The 17,402-nt window shown below is 49.3% G+C and overlaps 1 protein-coding gene across 2 annotated transcripts in view; it reads left to right on the top strand.

Annotated features, from left to right (window-relative positions):
- Positions 1-17,402, top strand: part of LRP1 (LDL receptor related protein 1) — a 1,437,817-nt gene that overhangs the window by 873,637 nt on the left and 546,778 nt on the right. For both annotated transcript variants that reach the window (XM_086966724.1, XM_086966716.1), the window contains exon 59: positions 2,827-3,014. In XM_086966724.1, the coding sequence (XP_086822850.1) occupies positions 2,827-3,014 (188 nt within the window). The remainder of the gene's footprint in view (positions 1-2,826; positions 3,015-17,402) is intronic.

Raw genomic sequence — 17,402 nt, 5'->3', positions numbered from 1 at the left:
TCCTGCGAAAAAGGCCATCACCCAAACCTGGCTCAATCATCTAACCGCACTAAATGTCCACCCCACCATCGTGGACTCGGCGAAATCCCTTGGCATCACACTTGACTCCAATCTCGACATGCAGCAGCATATTAGCAAAGCAACCAAGGGTGCCAACTTCCAAATCAACACGCTGAGAAAACTCAAACCCTTCCTACCACCCAAGGACTTCCGAACTGTTGTACAAGCCCTAGTCATTCCTCGCATAGACTACGGAATTGTGGCTCTCAGTGGGCTCCCCCTAACAACAACGGCGCCCCTACGAGCCTCCTTGAACGCGGCCGCAAGGCTCATCACTGGTTCAAGAAAACACTCGCACATATCCCCTGACCTAAAAGCCCTGAACTGGCTGCCGTTTGAAGCCAGAGTACAGCTGAAAATTGCCTGTATGACCCATTCGGCCGTACACCACAAGGCACCCAACTACCTCACTCACAAACTGACTATATCAGGAGGCTCAAGATCCAACAGAAGCACAAAGAATCTCCTCCTGAAACCTCGCAGATTCCGGAAGGAAAAAACATACAAATGCTCCTTCTCAGGAATGGCACCCAGGATCTGGAATGCACTCCCGCCAGAAACTAGGCTTATCCCCTCCTCTGTACTTTTCAAGAAAGAGGTAAAAGCCATCCTTATGGCTGAGTTCACCTGAACCCTATTGCTACTGGATCAATGACAGTACAGGGCTCCTAGTCTACCGGCTACCTGATTGCTTATCTATATTAGACTCTTATACGACTGCTACTGGACTAAAATCATAGCACGGATGCCTTAATATTTGTTTCCAGATTGTTTACTAGGGATGTACACTGTGACCTGAGTGCCCTACTAGCTTGCAATCCATTCACTACTGCCTATTATTCCGTTATCAACTGTGTGTTTACTCACCCTCTGAGGTGCTATAATCTTACTCGAATCGTCATTGCACGGCTTCAATATTATTGCTTCTAGATTGTTATTAGTGTGCATACTCTTGTGCAAGTACTACCCTACTTTGCAACTCACTCCCTACCGTATATTACACTGTTTTCAAAAGTTTGTTTTCCTACCTACTGTTTCTGTAAAGCGCTCTGATATCTGCAAAGATCTTGTTCGCGCTATATAAAACTCTAAAAATAAATAAATAAATAAATAAATAAAAATAAATAACAATTCAAGAACCCTTTTTGAACATGCATCTTAATAAGGTTGTTCTACGTACTAATTCAAAATTCCTGCCTAAAGTCATTTCTCTCTTCCTTCTCAATCAATCTGTGGAACTGCCCGTTTTCTTCTCGCAGCCACAGACAGTAGCAGAAAGAGCTCTTCATACCCTAGATGTCAACAGAGCTTTGCTATACTACATCGAGAGAACACAACCCTTTCGTAAGACAAAACAACTTTTTGTGTCTTTCTCACCACCGCACAAGGGTAATCCCATTTCAAAATCTGGGATAGCTAGATGGATTGTTAAATGCATACAGATTTGTTACCACAAAGCTAAACGTACGTTATCTATTCCTCCTAAAGCCCATTCTACAAGAAAAATAGGGGCTTTTAATGGCATTTTTAGGGAACATTCCCCTAGATGACATCTGCAAAGCAGCTACATGGTCAACACCGCACACATTCAAAAAACACTATTGTGTAGATGTGCAAACCAAACAACAATCTAATGTGGGCCAGGCTGTTCTCAACACATTATTTCAAACTACTGCAACAGATAGAGGTGGTCGCCGCTGAGTGTGGGTACTGCTATACAATCTATGCACAGTGTGTAATCTGCAGCTCAAATGCCTCGAACGGAAAATGCTACTTACCAGTATGCATCTGTTCTTGGCATGTAGAGCTGCAGAGTTACACACGCCCACCCGCCTCCCCGGCTACCCTTGTCTGTTCCAGTATTATCTTAATTAGATACTGATTACATGGGCACCCTTCCTTTTCTTGCAAAGCTCCATCATTTCCCTACAGGCGAAAAACAATCTGAGGATGGACCCGATTCCCATGTGCAATGTGGTCCAAAGGAGGAGTCACCTACCTCGTGACACAAGCTGGCGATCTATGCACAGTGTGTAACTCTGCAGCTCTACATGCCAAGAACAGATGCATACTGGTAGGTAGCATTTTCCTTCCACCCCAGCTCCTGACGCATGCGACTAATGTTTCCTACACCTCCCCCTTTAGATTCGCAAAGAGTGTCTAGCTTTGGAGATTGATGTTTCAGTCACCTAATAAAATGTAGCATTGCAATAGTTTTCATAGTATGGCTGGAGGTTGGTAAAAGATCTGGAGCTTGTGCTAGGCAACATAGATTTCTTCTTAGCTGGGTGTTTTCAGGGGTTATGTGCATTTTGTTTGAGCCATGCTCTCTGCTTAGAAGGACATTTTCCATTTGATTACAACATATTGTGTCTGTTACTGCTGGAAGGGTTAGTGGTGTAGTGGCTGACATAAGTGTGGCTAAGCCTGAGGTTGCTTGGCTTTGTAAGTGCTTCAATCTATAGTTACATGGCTGTTTGGTTGCCTAGTTCCTGTTTGCAGTTCTGATCACTTCCTGTCGGATCCTGTTTTTTTGTTGCTTCTTGATAGAGTAAGTCCACATTTACTTGTATCATGGCTGGTATGAAGCTGTATGTGCCTAATTTCTGAACTTATCACCCAGAGACTGTGTTTGCTTGATGCCAGACGTTGCTGGTTTAGTAGTGATTGGATTCCTGGCTGCCTGAGTGTATAGTTGTTTGGTTCTTAAACTATAGCAGCGTGGTGCCTTCGAACTGAAGTTCCTATTGCTTTTTTCTTCCGTAGGTTCTGCACCGGACCGGCTTAAGTAACCCCGATGGACTCGCTGTCGATTGGGTTGGTGGGAACCTCTATTGGTGCGACAAAGGGCGGGACACCATTGAAGTGTCTAAGCTCAACGGAGCTTACCGTTCAGTGCTTGTGAGCACTGGTCTAAGGGAGCCTCGAGCACTAGTGGTTGATGTGCAAAATGGGTAAGGCGTGTGAAGAATGTAAGTGAAAAGATATGCACTTGTAGCCAGACTGCTGTTGTCCACTTCAGTTAAATTAAAAATGGTTGTGCAGGAAATGTCAGCAGCTTTATTTGACCAGAAAATAAATGAGTAAGCAGCAACCACTGGATACAGCTCTAAATGCACATAACCTCTCTGGTATGGGGTATTAGTCAGTATTGCCTTGTGTAAAACATATGTTTGTAGCATGTGTGGCTGTGGATAGACATGCTCTGCATACTCCTGACTTGGTATTGAGCAATGATGTTTGCAAGTTGGTTTTCTTTGAAGTTATTTCAAGTCACCAGTTCCGTTGTGCCTCCACCCTTTACTCACAATGCACCAGGTCAAAGACTCGATCTCATACGCTTTTTTGTTTTTCCATTGGGAAGTGCCTGCTCCAAGACCAAGATGTTTCTTTACTCTGTCCATCAGGGCCAGCTGTTGTTATTTTGACCACAGCAACAGGAAAACTTCTGTAGATATCACTGGTCTTTAGTGCCAGCCATCAGGACCTTCGCCTTCATTGACTACACATCTTGGCTGGATCATGACATGGAGGACTCTACTTCGAGCTGTGTAAAAGCAGCTTCTTTCGAGTGATCAGGTCATATATGGAAATTTGGAAAATGACAGTGCAGAGTCAGGGATGTTTATGGAGAGAACACCATTCCAATTGTCCCCGGGTGCAATGTCAATTTTTCCCTTGATTTGACCAGCATAAGGTGTTCAACTTATGCTTGTCCCCCCGAGTGGCTTGCAAAGCGTTTCAATGCAAAAACAGAAGAAATAAAAAGTCCTACATCAGCATGCATGCTGTTGAGCACACCATAAAATACAAGAGTGGCAAGAGACACCAGATCGCTACGGTGCAGCAGGGGAAGAGTCAGTCCCATCAGGATTTCAACCTTCAGAAGGGGAGTAGAACTCTGTGATGCGTTCTTCCAGTGCAACCTCGACAAGCTCAAGAAGGAGCTCCCAGCACTTGATGATAAAGCCACACCTAAAGCCCCTGTTTCAGCTTCCGAGTCAATCCCACTGGGTTCGAGCTTGAACGTGCCAACAGTTCCAGGCCAAGCACTACCCTTTAAGTCTGGCATCGAGAACTGAACATGACAACAAGAGGCAATGACCTTCGGATCGGACTCACACAACCGATGCCTCTTAACCCTGAGAGGCACCCTCGGCTCAGAGGACGCCCCCAGCCAGGAGTGTAAAGCAGCGCCATTCATCAATACCAGTGACCCCCTAGACCCTGAAAATCCCATCTTGAGGCTGATATCCTTTTCAAAGATGACACCCACTCATGCCACGAAAAAAAAAACCCTCAACCCAGAGGTCAGACTCCAGCCAGGTCCCCATTGTGGTGCAGCTCCCTGAGGTGCCTGATGTCCATTAGAAGAAAACCTTTATCCATCCCACTACGAGGAAGATCCTTACCAGCCAACCCCCCTCCTTGCAGGAACAACCACCCACTTCCCAGAGCTCCAAAAGAGGTGGCTAACTTTTGAATTGAAGTTCACCCAGGAGCCACACACCTTCCCCTGTACCTAGAAAGGTTAGGGACAGGGCCACAAGTCCTGATCCCTACTCCTATTTGCCCTACAACACCACTACTGTGCCCAGGCACCACATAACTTTAGCGGTCTCCATTCTCCTCCTCATATTCAGGCTACATGGGCATGGACTTAAGCATCCCATATGACTCTAGGGAACTGTATTGTGATTGTGGTTCACCTGGAGAGAGAGATGATCCCTGGGAGTACTATTCCCTTCTGGCGACACCACCATTTAATCCTGACTTTGATTGTCCTAGGTTATGTTTTTTTAGCATATGGCAAGAGCAAAGAAAGGGCCAAATGTTTACATCGTACATTGTATTCATGAGAAAACTGTTATTTTTGATTAAAAGTTTTTTTTAACATTTTTGATAGGGTAAAATCATTTTACTTGGCCTATAAAAACTTAAAATTAATTGTAAATATTATGTGTAGTGGAAAATAATTTTATAATATGTTGTTTTGCTATTTTGTACTGAAAATTGTTCTGACATTTATTTAAATTTGTACGTCTATATGAAAGGATAAACAAATAAATATGAGCTAAACTGAAAAGATGTTAAGATCAGGTAAGTACTTTCGGAGTTAGAGATTTTTGTAGTTTTTTAAAAAAAAAAGTCAGAATAACTGTTTTGAGGTATGAGCCTCGAACACTGTAATGTCATCCTATGAGAAAAACATTCACTACATAGAAATACTTTCAAACGGTTTACAGGGTTATTCTCCTGGACTTACGGTGATTGGGGTCAAAGGTCCAAGAATCCACCAGCAGTTTGGTTGTACCTGCCCTAGTGAGTGCTGATGTAGTGGAGCTGCTCACATTGGTAGCCTCGACCGCTACGCTGTAAAGTCAATGAAGAAGTACCGGCAAAAATAACAGCTTCAAGATGGGACTGAAGGACCAGTCCGGCAGATCCCAAAGGGAGCTCCACTCTTGAAGGTCTCTGAAGCACTAAGACACAGTCCGTTTACGTCGACCCGGGATGGGGGGCTTAGGTTCAAGGGTGTTTTGTCTGGTGGGTTGCTTGAGTCCGAGGCTCTCACTTGGATTCCATGACCTGGAGAGGGAGAGAAAATAGGACTGCATGCCTGCTCTCCATGATGACCTTGAAGATCCTGACGTGCCTCATTGGTATGTTGATGTTGGCGTTGCTATTGTCCAAGCTGGACACACAACAAGCCTTGGTGCTTGTAAAGGCTCCGGTATCCCAGGTATTGGTGCAGGAAGGATCCAGGAAAGGTCAGCATCTCAAGTCTTGGTATAGCGATGGGGCCGACCTCCTGGACTCTCAATGACCTCCTCTTGGCGCATTGCTTAATCAGTGGACCAGATGGTCATCAAAACGGGGAACTGGACTGATGCAGGCTGTGCTTGCAGATGCACCTCAAGGGAGATGTTGCTTGGTTGGCGAAGTAATGGACAGCCCTCCAAGGGTTTGGGGAGGCTGTTCAGCGACAGGATGAGTTGTTTCTTGCAATTGTTGGGAAGGCAGCAGTCAGGCAGGGGTTGGTGCCAATTTCGGTGCTGGTCCGCAGTTCTTGCATTGTTGCATCTTCTTTGTCCTTCTGTTCCCAGGTAGACTAAACTGATGTTCTGGTGTCAAGGGCCCACCTAAATACTGAATGTAGGGGTGTTAAGAGGAGTGTAAGGTTGTAGCCAATCGGCTACCTACCCCTGGGGTGACTATTTCCCCCTATATGACCACTTCCTCTGGTGAGTGAGAAAAACCTGACCCAGAGTTCATAGTTTCACCAAAAACAAGATGGTGAACCCTTCATTGAGTGTCCATATCTGAAAGAGACTATTAGTTATGGATTCCTCACCTTAGAATTATCCCCAGGCATCAGACTTGATCCAGAGAATTTTTCTTCAGCAGTACCCCTGCATGTCGGTAGGTGGCGTCAGTGGACTCTGCGTTGTTGTGATCGCCCGAATGACATTGTGGTATCTACTTAGACACCTCCCCTGCACGCTGACGTCAGTTTTTTCTTTTTCTGCGCCAGCCAGCGCAGATCCATAGAGAGCGGTATCTAGAGTCACTTTTTGACTCTTTTTTTAAAACTTTTTTGTCGACATCTTTTCGAGTCGTCCGACTCCTGGTGCACAGGGATGTCATCTTGGCAGACCGGCTTCAAGTCTTGTGACTCCTGCCACAAGCTTATGTCTTGTGTGCCTCTGGTGTCTGGAGCGCGACCACGACCCAAATTTGTGCTCTGACTTCCAGGTCATGGCCTGAAGTGTTTACAGGAAAGGTCCTGAAAGCTTCTGGAGGCCCCGCAGTCAGTTCCGCTCCGCTCAGGGTCCCGGTCGAGAGGGAGGTTGCGGTACCAATCGCGGAGCCATCACCACCACTCTTTGTTGAAGTCTTCCTCTTATGGTAATTCGAAACACAAAAAGAAGGCGAAGAAGCACCATCGCTCTTTGCGTTCTCCCCATCCGTCGCCGACGCGGAATGCAGAAGGTAGTCATCAGGCTCCGCCCACGGAGCCTGTTTGGTCAACTCCGAGCCTCCCTCCCTTTCCGGGAGCCAGAGCGACCCCTTGTGAGAAAGTGCCCTCTTTCTGCAAGGTTGGCCCCACTTTTTGCTGAATTTCTGATGTGCTTTGACGGAATGTACCCTGGGCTCCTGCTAATCAGGTACCCAGGGCCTTTGTTCCTTCCCTAAAACTGCATTGAAGCCTAAACCCAATTGGCATCTCTGGCCACAGGTCAGCCCCTGGTCAATGTTACCACAGGGACTCAGGGCACTGTGACTAGAGAAGGCCTCTTAGGGCTGCAGCATTTATTTTGCCACCCTCAGAAGTCCTGTACCTTCGCACTCACACACTGCCTTTGCCCTGCAAGATGGTGGGGACTGAGTTGTGCTTCACCTCGCCTCCCCCACCTGAGGGGTGGAGTTGGCTGAGGTGGGCATACCTCTCTTCCTCGCTTTTTTTCCCCGCCGGTTCTCCCGCTCGAAGTGGGTGTCAAAACCATTGGGGAACAGTTGCCGAGAGTTGCCTGGGTAAGCTCACAAAGGCGGCAAGCCTTTGAAGCTTCCCCTTCGTGAACCCTGCCCATCCTGGGGGAGGAGGCTTGGCACTTCGTCCCAGGAAGTGCATTGTTTCAGGCCCAAATGAGCAGCAGGCTCTCGACCCAGGCGTCCAGAAACATGTCCGGTTGTGGCACCTGAAAGCAGCCACACATCCTGGACACTATGGGTAGGTTAGTTTTCAAGGGGCATCTCCAAGATGCCCTCTGTGTGCATTTTTGATTAATCCCACACTGGCATCAATGTGGGTTTAACGTGCTGAGAGGTTTGATTCCAAACTTCTCCGTTTTCAGTGTAGGCATTATGGTGATGTGGAGTTTGTAATGACAAACTCCCAGCACCATATACTCTTAATGGCAGCACTGCTTTTAAAATGTCTAAGAATGGACTTAGACGCTGTAGGGGTACAGGGCTCATGCACCTGTACCCTCACTACTGGTATAGTGCACCCAGCTAGAGGGTTGACTGACCTATGCCAGGGCAGTGGGTTGTAGGCAGGGCACACAGATGTGTGCCGTGTCGACTCTTGACGTTGTTTTGCACCAAGACGCATAGCCTGCAAAGGCAGGTTGTGAGTGTAGTGGTACAGGACCTCTATGGGTGGCATAATAAGTCCTTAGAGGCCTTCTCTGGTCACAGTGCTTTGGGTACCTGTGTTACCATTTACCAGGTACTGACCTGTGGCCAGAGATGCCAATGGGTTAGTTTTGGGGAAAGAATGCAGGCCCTGGGAACCTGATTGGCAGGGACCCAGGGCACACCAAGTAAAAGTGCATTCGTAGTCTGGCAAAAAGTGGGGAGGGAGGGTTACTGCAACAGAAACTCACTGTTCGAGGCATATGAGCTGCAGATTACACACTGTCCATAGATCGCCACCTAGTGTTGGGCCTGGATGTTTGCAGTTTGTTTTTGTCCTGAAAAGTTCTTTGGAAGTCACAAGATAGGTGACTCCTCCTTTGGACCACATTGCGCATGGGCATCGACTCCATCCTCAGATTGTTTCTGTTCGAGGCATGTGGGCTGCTGACATTCATATCTTGTGTGTAGATCGTTGCCTAGTGTTGGGTCCGGATGATTGCACTTTGTTGTCTTGGAAGAGACTTCGAAGTATCACGAGATAGGTGAATCCTCCCTTGGACTACAGTGCGCATGGGCATCTTCTCCATCCTCAGATTGATTTTTTCCGCCATTGGGTTCGGATGCTAACTCCTATACTCCAACTTTGGAATCCAAAACAAAACTTTTCTAAAGGCCAAAAGGCCTTTGATTCGACGGTATTGTTCTCGCTCGGTACCTCTCTACTCGATCCAGCCTTCCTTCTCGAATCGGTCGTCGACGCGGGCCCTTGGGCCTTTTCGACGCCACGTGAGTCGACCGTCGATGGAAAGAAGCCTTTTTAAAAGGTGCCCACAATGCCACTCCACGTTCCCATATACTGATAAGCACTCAGTATGCAACAAGTGCCTTTATCCAGACCATAAGGAAGAAACCTGTCCAGCCTGCGCCCAGTTTCGATCGAAGAAAACTATTCGAAACCGACGGGCCGCTAGGCAAGAAATGCAGCGACAGGCACCAGACCAGGACAACATCTTCGATGATGACCAGGATCTACAGGAAGCTCCAGACTCGGACCTAGAAATCGTCACCGTCGAGGACTACTCTGACTCCGATGACGACATCCCACCAGGGCAAATCGTGAGTACCCTGCCCCCGACACCAACTACCCCGTTACCAAAGGCCCCGGTCAAGGCATCGCCAAAAGGCCTTAGCCAAGATCAGAAAAAAGTTTCGCAAGTCCCGCCATCCGGCTCGGCTCCGAAACCGAAACCTTCTGAGACCCCAGGGCCCAGTACCATCGTCCCAAAGAAGGTTCAGAGCCAAAGATGGTCGGCGATCCGAAAAAAGCCGTACAGCCAAAGAGCGTCGAGCCAAAAAAGACTGTTGACCCCAAGAAGGCCGCCCAGCCAAAAATTGTCGACCCAAGAGAGGTTGTCGAACCGAACAAAGGCACACAACCAAAGGGCGCCGAACCAAAAAAGGTCGCCGACCCGAACAAGCCTACTGTTCCAAAATCCGTTGACCCGGCAAAGGATGCCGTACCGAAACCCGCGCCGAGGCCGGAAAAGCCTGTCGACCCGAAGACACCGGCTCCAAAAACACCAGTCGATCCGAAAAATACCACGACTCGGAAAAGGACACTCATACAAAAAAGCCAAAGTCACCAGTCGATCCGAAAAAGAACATCGACTCGGAAAAGGACACTCCTCCAAAGAAACCTACGGAGCACAAGAAACGCGTCGAACCGAAAGTTCCGGTCGACCCGAAAAAATGCCCCAAGCCGAAAAAATCCGTTACTAAGCCAAAAGTCGTCGAAAAACCAAAATCTAACACTCAACCCAGGACTGTAGTGGAAGAACCCAGATCCCTCTGACGACCAGGCAAAGCTATACATTAATCCAGAGACTGGTAAAGTTACCATCCTGCATAGAAAAAAGAGGCTTTTGGACTTTGAAACTCAGTCCCCTATTCCATAAAAAAAGGACTTTGGGACTTCTCCCTCTAGACCCTTCTTCTTTTTCAGCCTATCATGCCTACTACAACTTTTATCCCCTACTCTCCTTATTCTCCTTCTCACCACGGGGACAATGAAGGTAACACGGGGGATGAGCCACAGCCTCAATATGACTTCCCACAAGATCCTGAACCACAAGAGAAACCATGGGAGGAGCCAACAGACCCTTACAACACCCATCCCATCCCTGATATACCCTCTTATCCTGCTAAGCCGTCACCTACTGATGACACCGTAGTCTTTAATCAACTTATAGACAGGGCTGCACAATTCCACAACGTAGATATGCATAACGACCCTGTTGAGGAAGACTTCTTGTTTGACACCTTCCCTACATCAGAAAAATGTGTCAAAACACTTCCCATGTTAAAGGGAGTTCTGAAACATGCACCTGACATATTTAAGGATACAGCCAGGGCACGGGTAATCAACCCCAGAATAGTATAGGGCAGCTCCTACAGACCCTACTTACATCAGAGGGCAGTTACCACTAGACTCCCTGGTAGTGGCCAATGCACGGAAAAGAGCCAACTCCCAAACGACTGGGGAAGCACCTCCCCCCGACAAGGAGTCAAAAATACTAGAGGCATCAGGAAAAAGGGTAGCAGCACAAGCCTCCAACTCATGGAGGATTGCTAATACACAAGCCCTACTGGCTCGTTACGACAGGGCGCATTATGATCAGCTAGAAAGCCTAATGCAACCCCTACCTGAGCCTTTCAAAGCACAAGCCAAGGATCTTATACAAGAGGGAAAATTCATAACAAACGCCTCCATCAAATGCGCGCTTCACGCAGCAGACACGGCAGCTAGGTCAATCAACACTAGCGTCCTAGTACGCAGACATGCATGGCTGCGTATTTCTGGTTTTAAAAATGAGGTGCAATCCACCACTCTTAACCAGCCTGTCAATCAGGATTTTCTATTTGGTCCCGCTGTCGACATACTTGTCACCCCTCTAGCTGGGTGCCCTATTCCAGAGGTGTGTGCACAGGTGCATGAGACCTGTGCCCCTACAGTACCCAGGGCCATTCCTGGGTGCTGTAAGTGCAGTGATGCCATTAAGAGTATATGGTGCTGGGAGATTGGCATTACGAACTCCACAGCACCATAATGGCTACACTGAAGACTGAAAAGTTTGGTATAAAACTTCTCAGCACATTAAACCCGCACTGATGCCAGTGTGGGATTTAATGTAAAATGCACCAGAGGGCATCTCTGATCCCCTAACCTACAATCAACGTCTGCCTAAGTGGCTGCAGAGGCTGCCACACAACAGACATGTTGCTGGACCCCTGGGTAGGAGAGCAACCGCTCTCCCGGGCCTGCAACAATGCACATCCTGGGCGAGGTGCTAGGTCTCCTCCCCAGGATGGGCAGGGGGAAGCTTCAAAGGCATGCCGCCTCTGTGAGCTTCTCCAGACCATTTGCTGTACCCAGCAACCAGCCCCCACCAGTCCTGCCCCCCACTCTGGCTGGAAGAGTAGCAGGAAAAACTATGTCAGGAAGGGGGGGATGCCAGCCTGTGCCAACCCCACCCCTCAGGTGGGAGAGACGAGGTGAAGCACGACCCCGGGCTCTGGTCATCTTGAAGATGGGGAGCCTTCCCTTTCACAGCTAGGCTCCTGCCCCCTCCCACAGGAGAGGAGCAGGCTAGGGGTGTACCCACCCCAGGGCAGGGACCCATTGGTCCCTGTCCTTGCCCTACCTGTAACGCCCCTAATTTCAGTATTTAGGGCTCCCTGAACCTTCCTTCCTCAGATCCCGATACAAAAAGAAGAAAGAAGATCAAGAAGACCCGCCGTGCAGCTGCTAACAGGACGACAACAACTCCCACGCAGCTCCCAGCACTATCTGCTGTGGTATCGTAGCGCTCTTCCGCTTTGCCCTCATTATTTTGCTCTGTGCCTGCCTGTCTGATTGCGCCCACCTGCATTGCTCCCTCATTATTTTTGAACTGTGCCTGCATGTCCGCTGCAATTTCACATACTATAGCGCTTGAGCTTTTGGGGAATTGCAGCGCGCTATTGTTAGAAGATCGCAGCGTTTCTACTATTGCTTAACTTTCACAGCTGCCCGTCTGTTTCAAATTACTGCTCGTAGCGCTTGAGGTAACCTAATTAGTTTTGTTGCGTTACACTCAGTAAACGCGCAGCCTACAGGATTATATCGTGCCTGGCTACTTTTGATTACTGTATTTAAATAGTGCAATTGTGCACAACGTCCATATCAAGTTGTGCCTCCAATACAGTTTTGTTTTTTGGCCTGCAGCCATTTTGTGCCTTGTTGTTGTCCCTCCCTGCCTGGACCTACGCCCCGCCCCCGCCTCCCAGCTGCTCCTCCCTCGCCCCTCCACTATCCACTTATGACAGATGCTTATGTGCTCAGCGTTCACGCGCAGCGGTCCGCCCCATGCGCGCCGAAGGTGCGCCAAAGGTAAGCCCGTCTGCGCCCGTCCGCGCCTGGACCGCGCCCAGCGCCAGACCCCCTTGTCCCCGCAAACCGCACTCCTCCCGCATAACGTATGACGCCGCCACCCTCTTAGCCCTTAACCCCGGACGCACACCTCAATGCTACGAAGCTTCCCCGGGGCGCACCCACGGTCCCTTTGCTTGCCACTCCTGCAAATTTACCAGCATCAAGACCCATGTGAGAAGTTGGCCTGATATGCAGCGCTCACTATTCTAGTGAACACTATGTATCAGTCCAGACAACCCTTATTGATGATTGGTTGTAAGTCAACCTTCTAGACCAGCTATCCTAGTAGCGTGGATACGAGCAGTCTAAGGCTAAAGACTCGAGAGGGCGTATTAAGCCAGCTGTTATACCACACATATACCCCTTGAACACCAAGTGAAAGGACACCACACAAGTGTTATGAAAATAAACAGTGTATTTATTAGAATCACAACAGCCCTGTACTCTTTATGAGGACAGGGTACTAAGCACAAAACAAAACTCTTACGAAAATACTTAAGTTAGCACAGTATATACAAATGCCCGAGGGGCACGGAAAACCATATACTCTGAAAGTGGAATGCGAAATTACTAGAAGGTAAGTACAATACTAATAGGCTTTGGAATCGCTAGGACTTGACTATAGAATCGTTAGATTACTTCTAGGAGACCCAGGGGACTCGGGTGCAGAGTGTGCACTCTCACGCGTGATGCGGGACAAAGTCTATGGTAGCTAGTAAATGCAAAGTTAGTGTTCTCGGGCGAACCCGACCTGGTAGGAGGAAAACGAAAGTGGATTCTGACCCTTGGATAGTGAGGCTATGCTGGGGCACCGAAATGCCGAAGTTACCTAGCCCAGGGGCTGCAGCTGCATAGGTCTCAAAAGACGTCGGGAATCCTCGTAGACGGACCAGGAGCCTGGAAGAAAGATGCTGGCAGGCGACCAGTGAAGAGAGTTCGAAGTGATCCAAGCCTGGATCTTGAAGATAGATGACACCTGAAAGCAGAGGGGACCAAGTTCGTGACTACTAGCCAGTAGGCAGGTGGCACCAGGAGGGCACCGGATGGTAGTCACCTCGACTAGGTGAGTGGGCGACGCTGGGCTCTGCAGACCTCACGGACCAGGAGGCGTTGTCGGCGACCAGGATGGAGGAGCGAGCTGTCCCACGATGGTTGAAGCTGTCGGCGTCGCTGGACCCAGGATTGGGCAACAAAGCCTTGGCAAATTCAGGCCCACGCGGTGGTCCTAAAATGGCGTCTTGAGTGGACCAGGAGGGTCCGGGGTGCTCCTCTTTTGGAAGGGAGCAAGGGCCAGTCTGGAGCAACCAGACCAGCAGCAGTGATGTCGTCGGGCGTCGTTAAGAAGGCCACAAGCCAGCGGGCTAGTAGCCAAACAACGCGGTGAGCAGCCAAAAGCAGAAGGGCCCCACGCAGATCGTGGAGATGCTGGAGGGCGGATCTTCGGTGCTGGAGCTGCTCAGGGTCGGGGCTTCTCGGACCCCAAAGCACTCACCAGTGGATTACTCGGCGGGCTTGCTGTAAAGAAGTCGTGCAGTCTGAAAGATGGCCGGTCCCTCGAGGTCTCGTCGCACTCACGGTTCTCAGCTTTGCCGTAGAGATGAGTAGAGGTCAGAGGTGCCAGGGAAGCCGGTTCTCGTCGAGCTGGGCAGTCGGATTCCGGAGGAAGGACTTGCAGCAGACCGCAGTGTTCTTAAGATGGTGCCTGCGGATGCAGGGTGACTACTCCTTAGTCACAAGGGAGAATCTTGAAGAAGAAATCTTGAAGTCCTTTCGCAGAAAGTCGTGTCTTGATTCCAAAGATGATCTAATTTGAACAGGGGGCCCGCTCCTATCTTTATACTAAGAAAAGGGGCTGACCCGGTGACTAGGTCCTGCCTATGGGTGGGACTAGGAGGGGGGTGGTTACACCCCTCTCCCATGCCGGACTTTCCCCAGGCCAGGGGCTGGTGTGCCCCTGGAACTGGTTCTCACCGGCCTATGCGTAGTGAGCACCGGGGTGCCACTCAGCAGTCACCTTCCTGTAAAGCCCTGCCTACCCAGGATACACAAAACCCTGTCTGGGATGGTGCTAGCACCGCCCCTGACAGGAAACCCTTTGTCCAGGCTCCCCTCGCTGGAAGGACTCCCAGCTGCAGGGGGTCAGACTCGTGTCTGTGGTGGCAGCATCCATTTTGTGGATCTGAGGCTTCAGTTAACTTTAACCGGGGTTCACAGTTACATACATGTCGTGTCCCTCTAGAAGGGTGGAATGCTAACCCCGTCGCCAGAATTGGCGAGGGGTTAGTATTCCAATTCGTATGACACCTTACTCGACATGTTTTGATAAAGCAATACCAGAGTTAGCATATAACCGCGAGGATTATAATGCACTTAAGAGTATATGGTATGCGATATCATGGAACAGCTATTAGGACTTGGTTCCGCAAGCTGCAGACAGGCTCCGCTCATGCCAGAGCACCATCTCACACGATTCCAAGCACTCTGCCTTCAGGATTGTCAAGGCCTGCCATAGGAGTGACTGATAGGAATCTGTGTGTCCATTTTTAGGGTTAGATATAGGTATACTATATCTACAGCAAAGGGTGATTACACGACTTTGCCCCAGCTGTCATGCAGCCAGTTGTGTCAAATTTAGGAGGCCAGCCAGGGGTGGCATAATACATGCTTCAGCCCCTGGTAGGCCCTGGGTACACCTATGCCCTGAGTTACAGGGTCTGATAAGGTGGCTCAGTACCAATTGGAAATGTACCTAAGGTACATGGAATCCATTTTACAGAGAGAGCAGTAGGCCTGGGGTCCTGATTGGCAGGGTCCCAGGTCGACTATGTCAAAAACCAGCTAAAACACAGGGCAAAAAGTTGGGGGCAACCATAGTCAGGAGGTACCTTCCTACAACCCATACCACATCCACTAATCGCAAACACAACTCCGACTCTAACCACCTGAAGTGCATCCTGCTGAACACCCGCTCGGTCCACAGACACACCACCGAACTCTGGGATCTACTCGACACTGCATCACCGGACGTCGCCTTCCTTACTGAAACATGGATGAACGCATCATCAACACCCGACATCGCCATAGCCATCCCGGACAATTACAAGATCATCCGAAAAGACCGTACCGTCCAAACAGGAGGAGGCATTGCCATCGTCCATAAGAACACCATTAAAATCACGACCACCTCCGACGATAACCTTACAACCGCCGAAGACATCCACTTCCAGATCCACACCGACCCTAGGACCACACTCAGAGGCACCCTCATCTACAGGCCTCCAGGAACGCGTAAACAATTCAGCGACTTCATCAGTCCACATGCCCTTGACTCCGAGAACTACATTCTACTAGGAGACCTCAACTTCCACCTGGAAAAGAAAAACGACAGCAACATCACCACCCTTCTCGACAACCTGGCCAATCTCGGCCTCAAACAACTAGTTGACACCCCCACCCATGTAGCCGGACATACGCTCGACCCAATCTTCACCTCCAGCAAACACATCTCCTCCGTTCGCACTACAGCTCTCCATTGGACGGACCACAGTTGCGTTCACTTCAACTACAAAACCACATCGACCCACAACCCCTCACAACCTATTCCCCGAAGAAAATGGACCAAAATCACCACCGACCAACTCCTCACATCGCTCAACAAAAACCCATCCGCCCTCTCATCGGACCCAAACCAAGCTGCCATCAAATTCAAACAATGGATCACTCACAGCGCTGACGAATTAGCACCCTTGAAAAACCATCACACCAAACAAGACAGCAAAAAGGCCCCCTGGTTCAACGATGACCTTAAGAAATCCAAGAAGATTTGCCGTGCTCTCGAGAAAACATGGAGAAAAAACCCAACCTCCGACAACATGACCACCTTCAAGACAGCCACCCGCAAACACCACCAGCTGATTCGATCCACTAAGAAATCCGCATTCAAGAATCGACTTGACAACAACGCCCATAACAGCAAGGAACTATTCAACATCGTCAAAGAATTCACCAACCCCACCGCAGCCTCAAACTACATCACTCCCTCCCAAGACCTCTGCGACTTGTTATCCTCCTTCTACAACAAAATTGCCGATATACATAACAGCTTCAAAAACAGTTCCATCGAACAATCCTCTCCACCCCTCTCTGAACCTAAACCGCCCTCTAACACCCTTAGCGCCTGGAACCCAATCACCACTGAAGACACCATCCGCCTAATGAATTCCATCCACTCTGGCTTGCCAACAGACCCATGTCCCCACCACATCTTCAACAAAGCAGACTCCATCATCGCACCCCATCTTCGTGATGTCATCAACTGCTCCTTCAACTCTGCTACCTTCCCAGAAAGCTGGAAACATGCCGAAGCCAACGCCCTCCTGAAGAAACCCACAGCAGACCCCTCTGAACTTAAAAACTACCGCCCCATATCCCTCCTCCCATCCTGGCCAAAGTCATTGAGAAAGCCGTCAATAGCCAACTCGCCGCCTTCCTCGAATCCAACAACTCCCTCAATCCCTCACAGTCCGGCTTTCGAGCCAAACACAGCACCGAAACCGCCCTCATCGCAGCAACAGACGACATTCGAAAACTACTGGACAACGGAGAAACAGTGGCCCTCATTCTACTCGACCTCTCCGCTGCCTTCGACACTGTCTGTCACAGCACCCTCATACAACGCCTCAGCAACATCGGCATAAAAGGAAAAGCCTTGGACTGGATCATCTCGTTC

The sequence above is a fragment of the Lissotriton vulgaris genome, chromosome 1_1, assembly GCF_964263255.1.
Source record: "Lissotriton vulgaris chromosome 1_1, aLisVul1.2, whole genome shotgun sequence".
NCBI lineage: Eukaryota > Metazoa > Chordata > Amphibia > Caudata > Salamandridae > Lissotriton > Lissotriton vulgaris.
The sequence above is the reverse complement of the archived record's forward strand: the minus strand, read 5'-3'. Positions and strand labels throughout refer to the sequence as shown.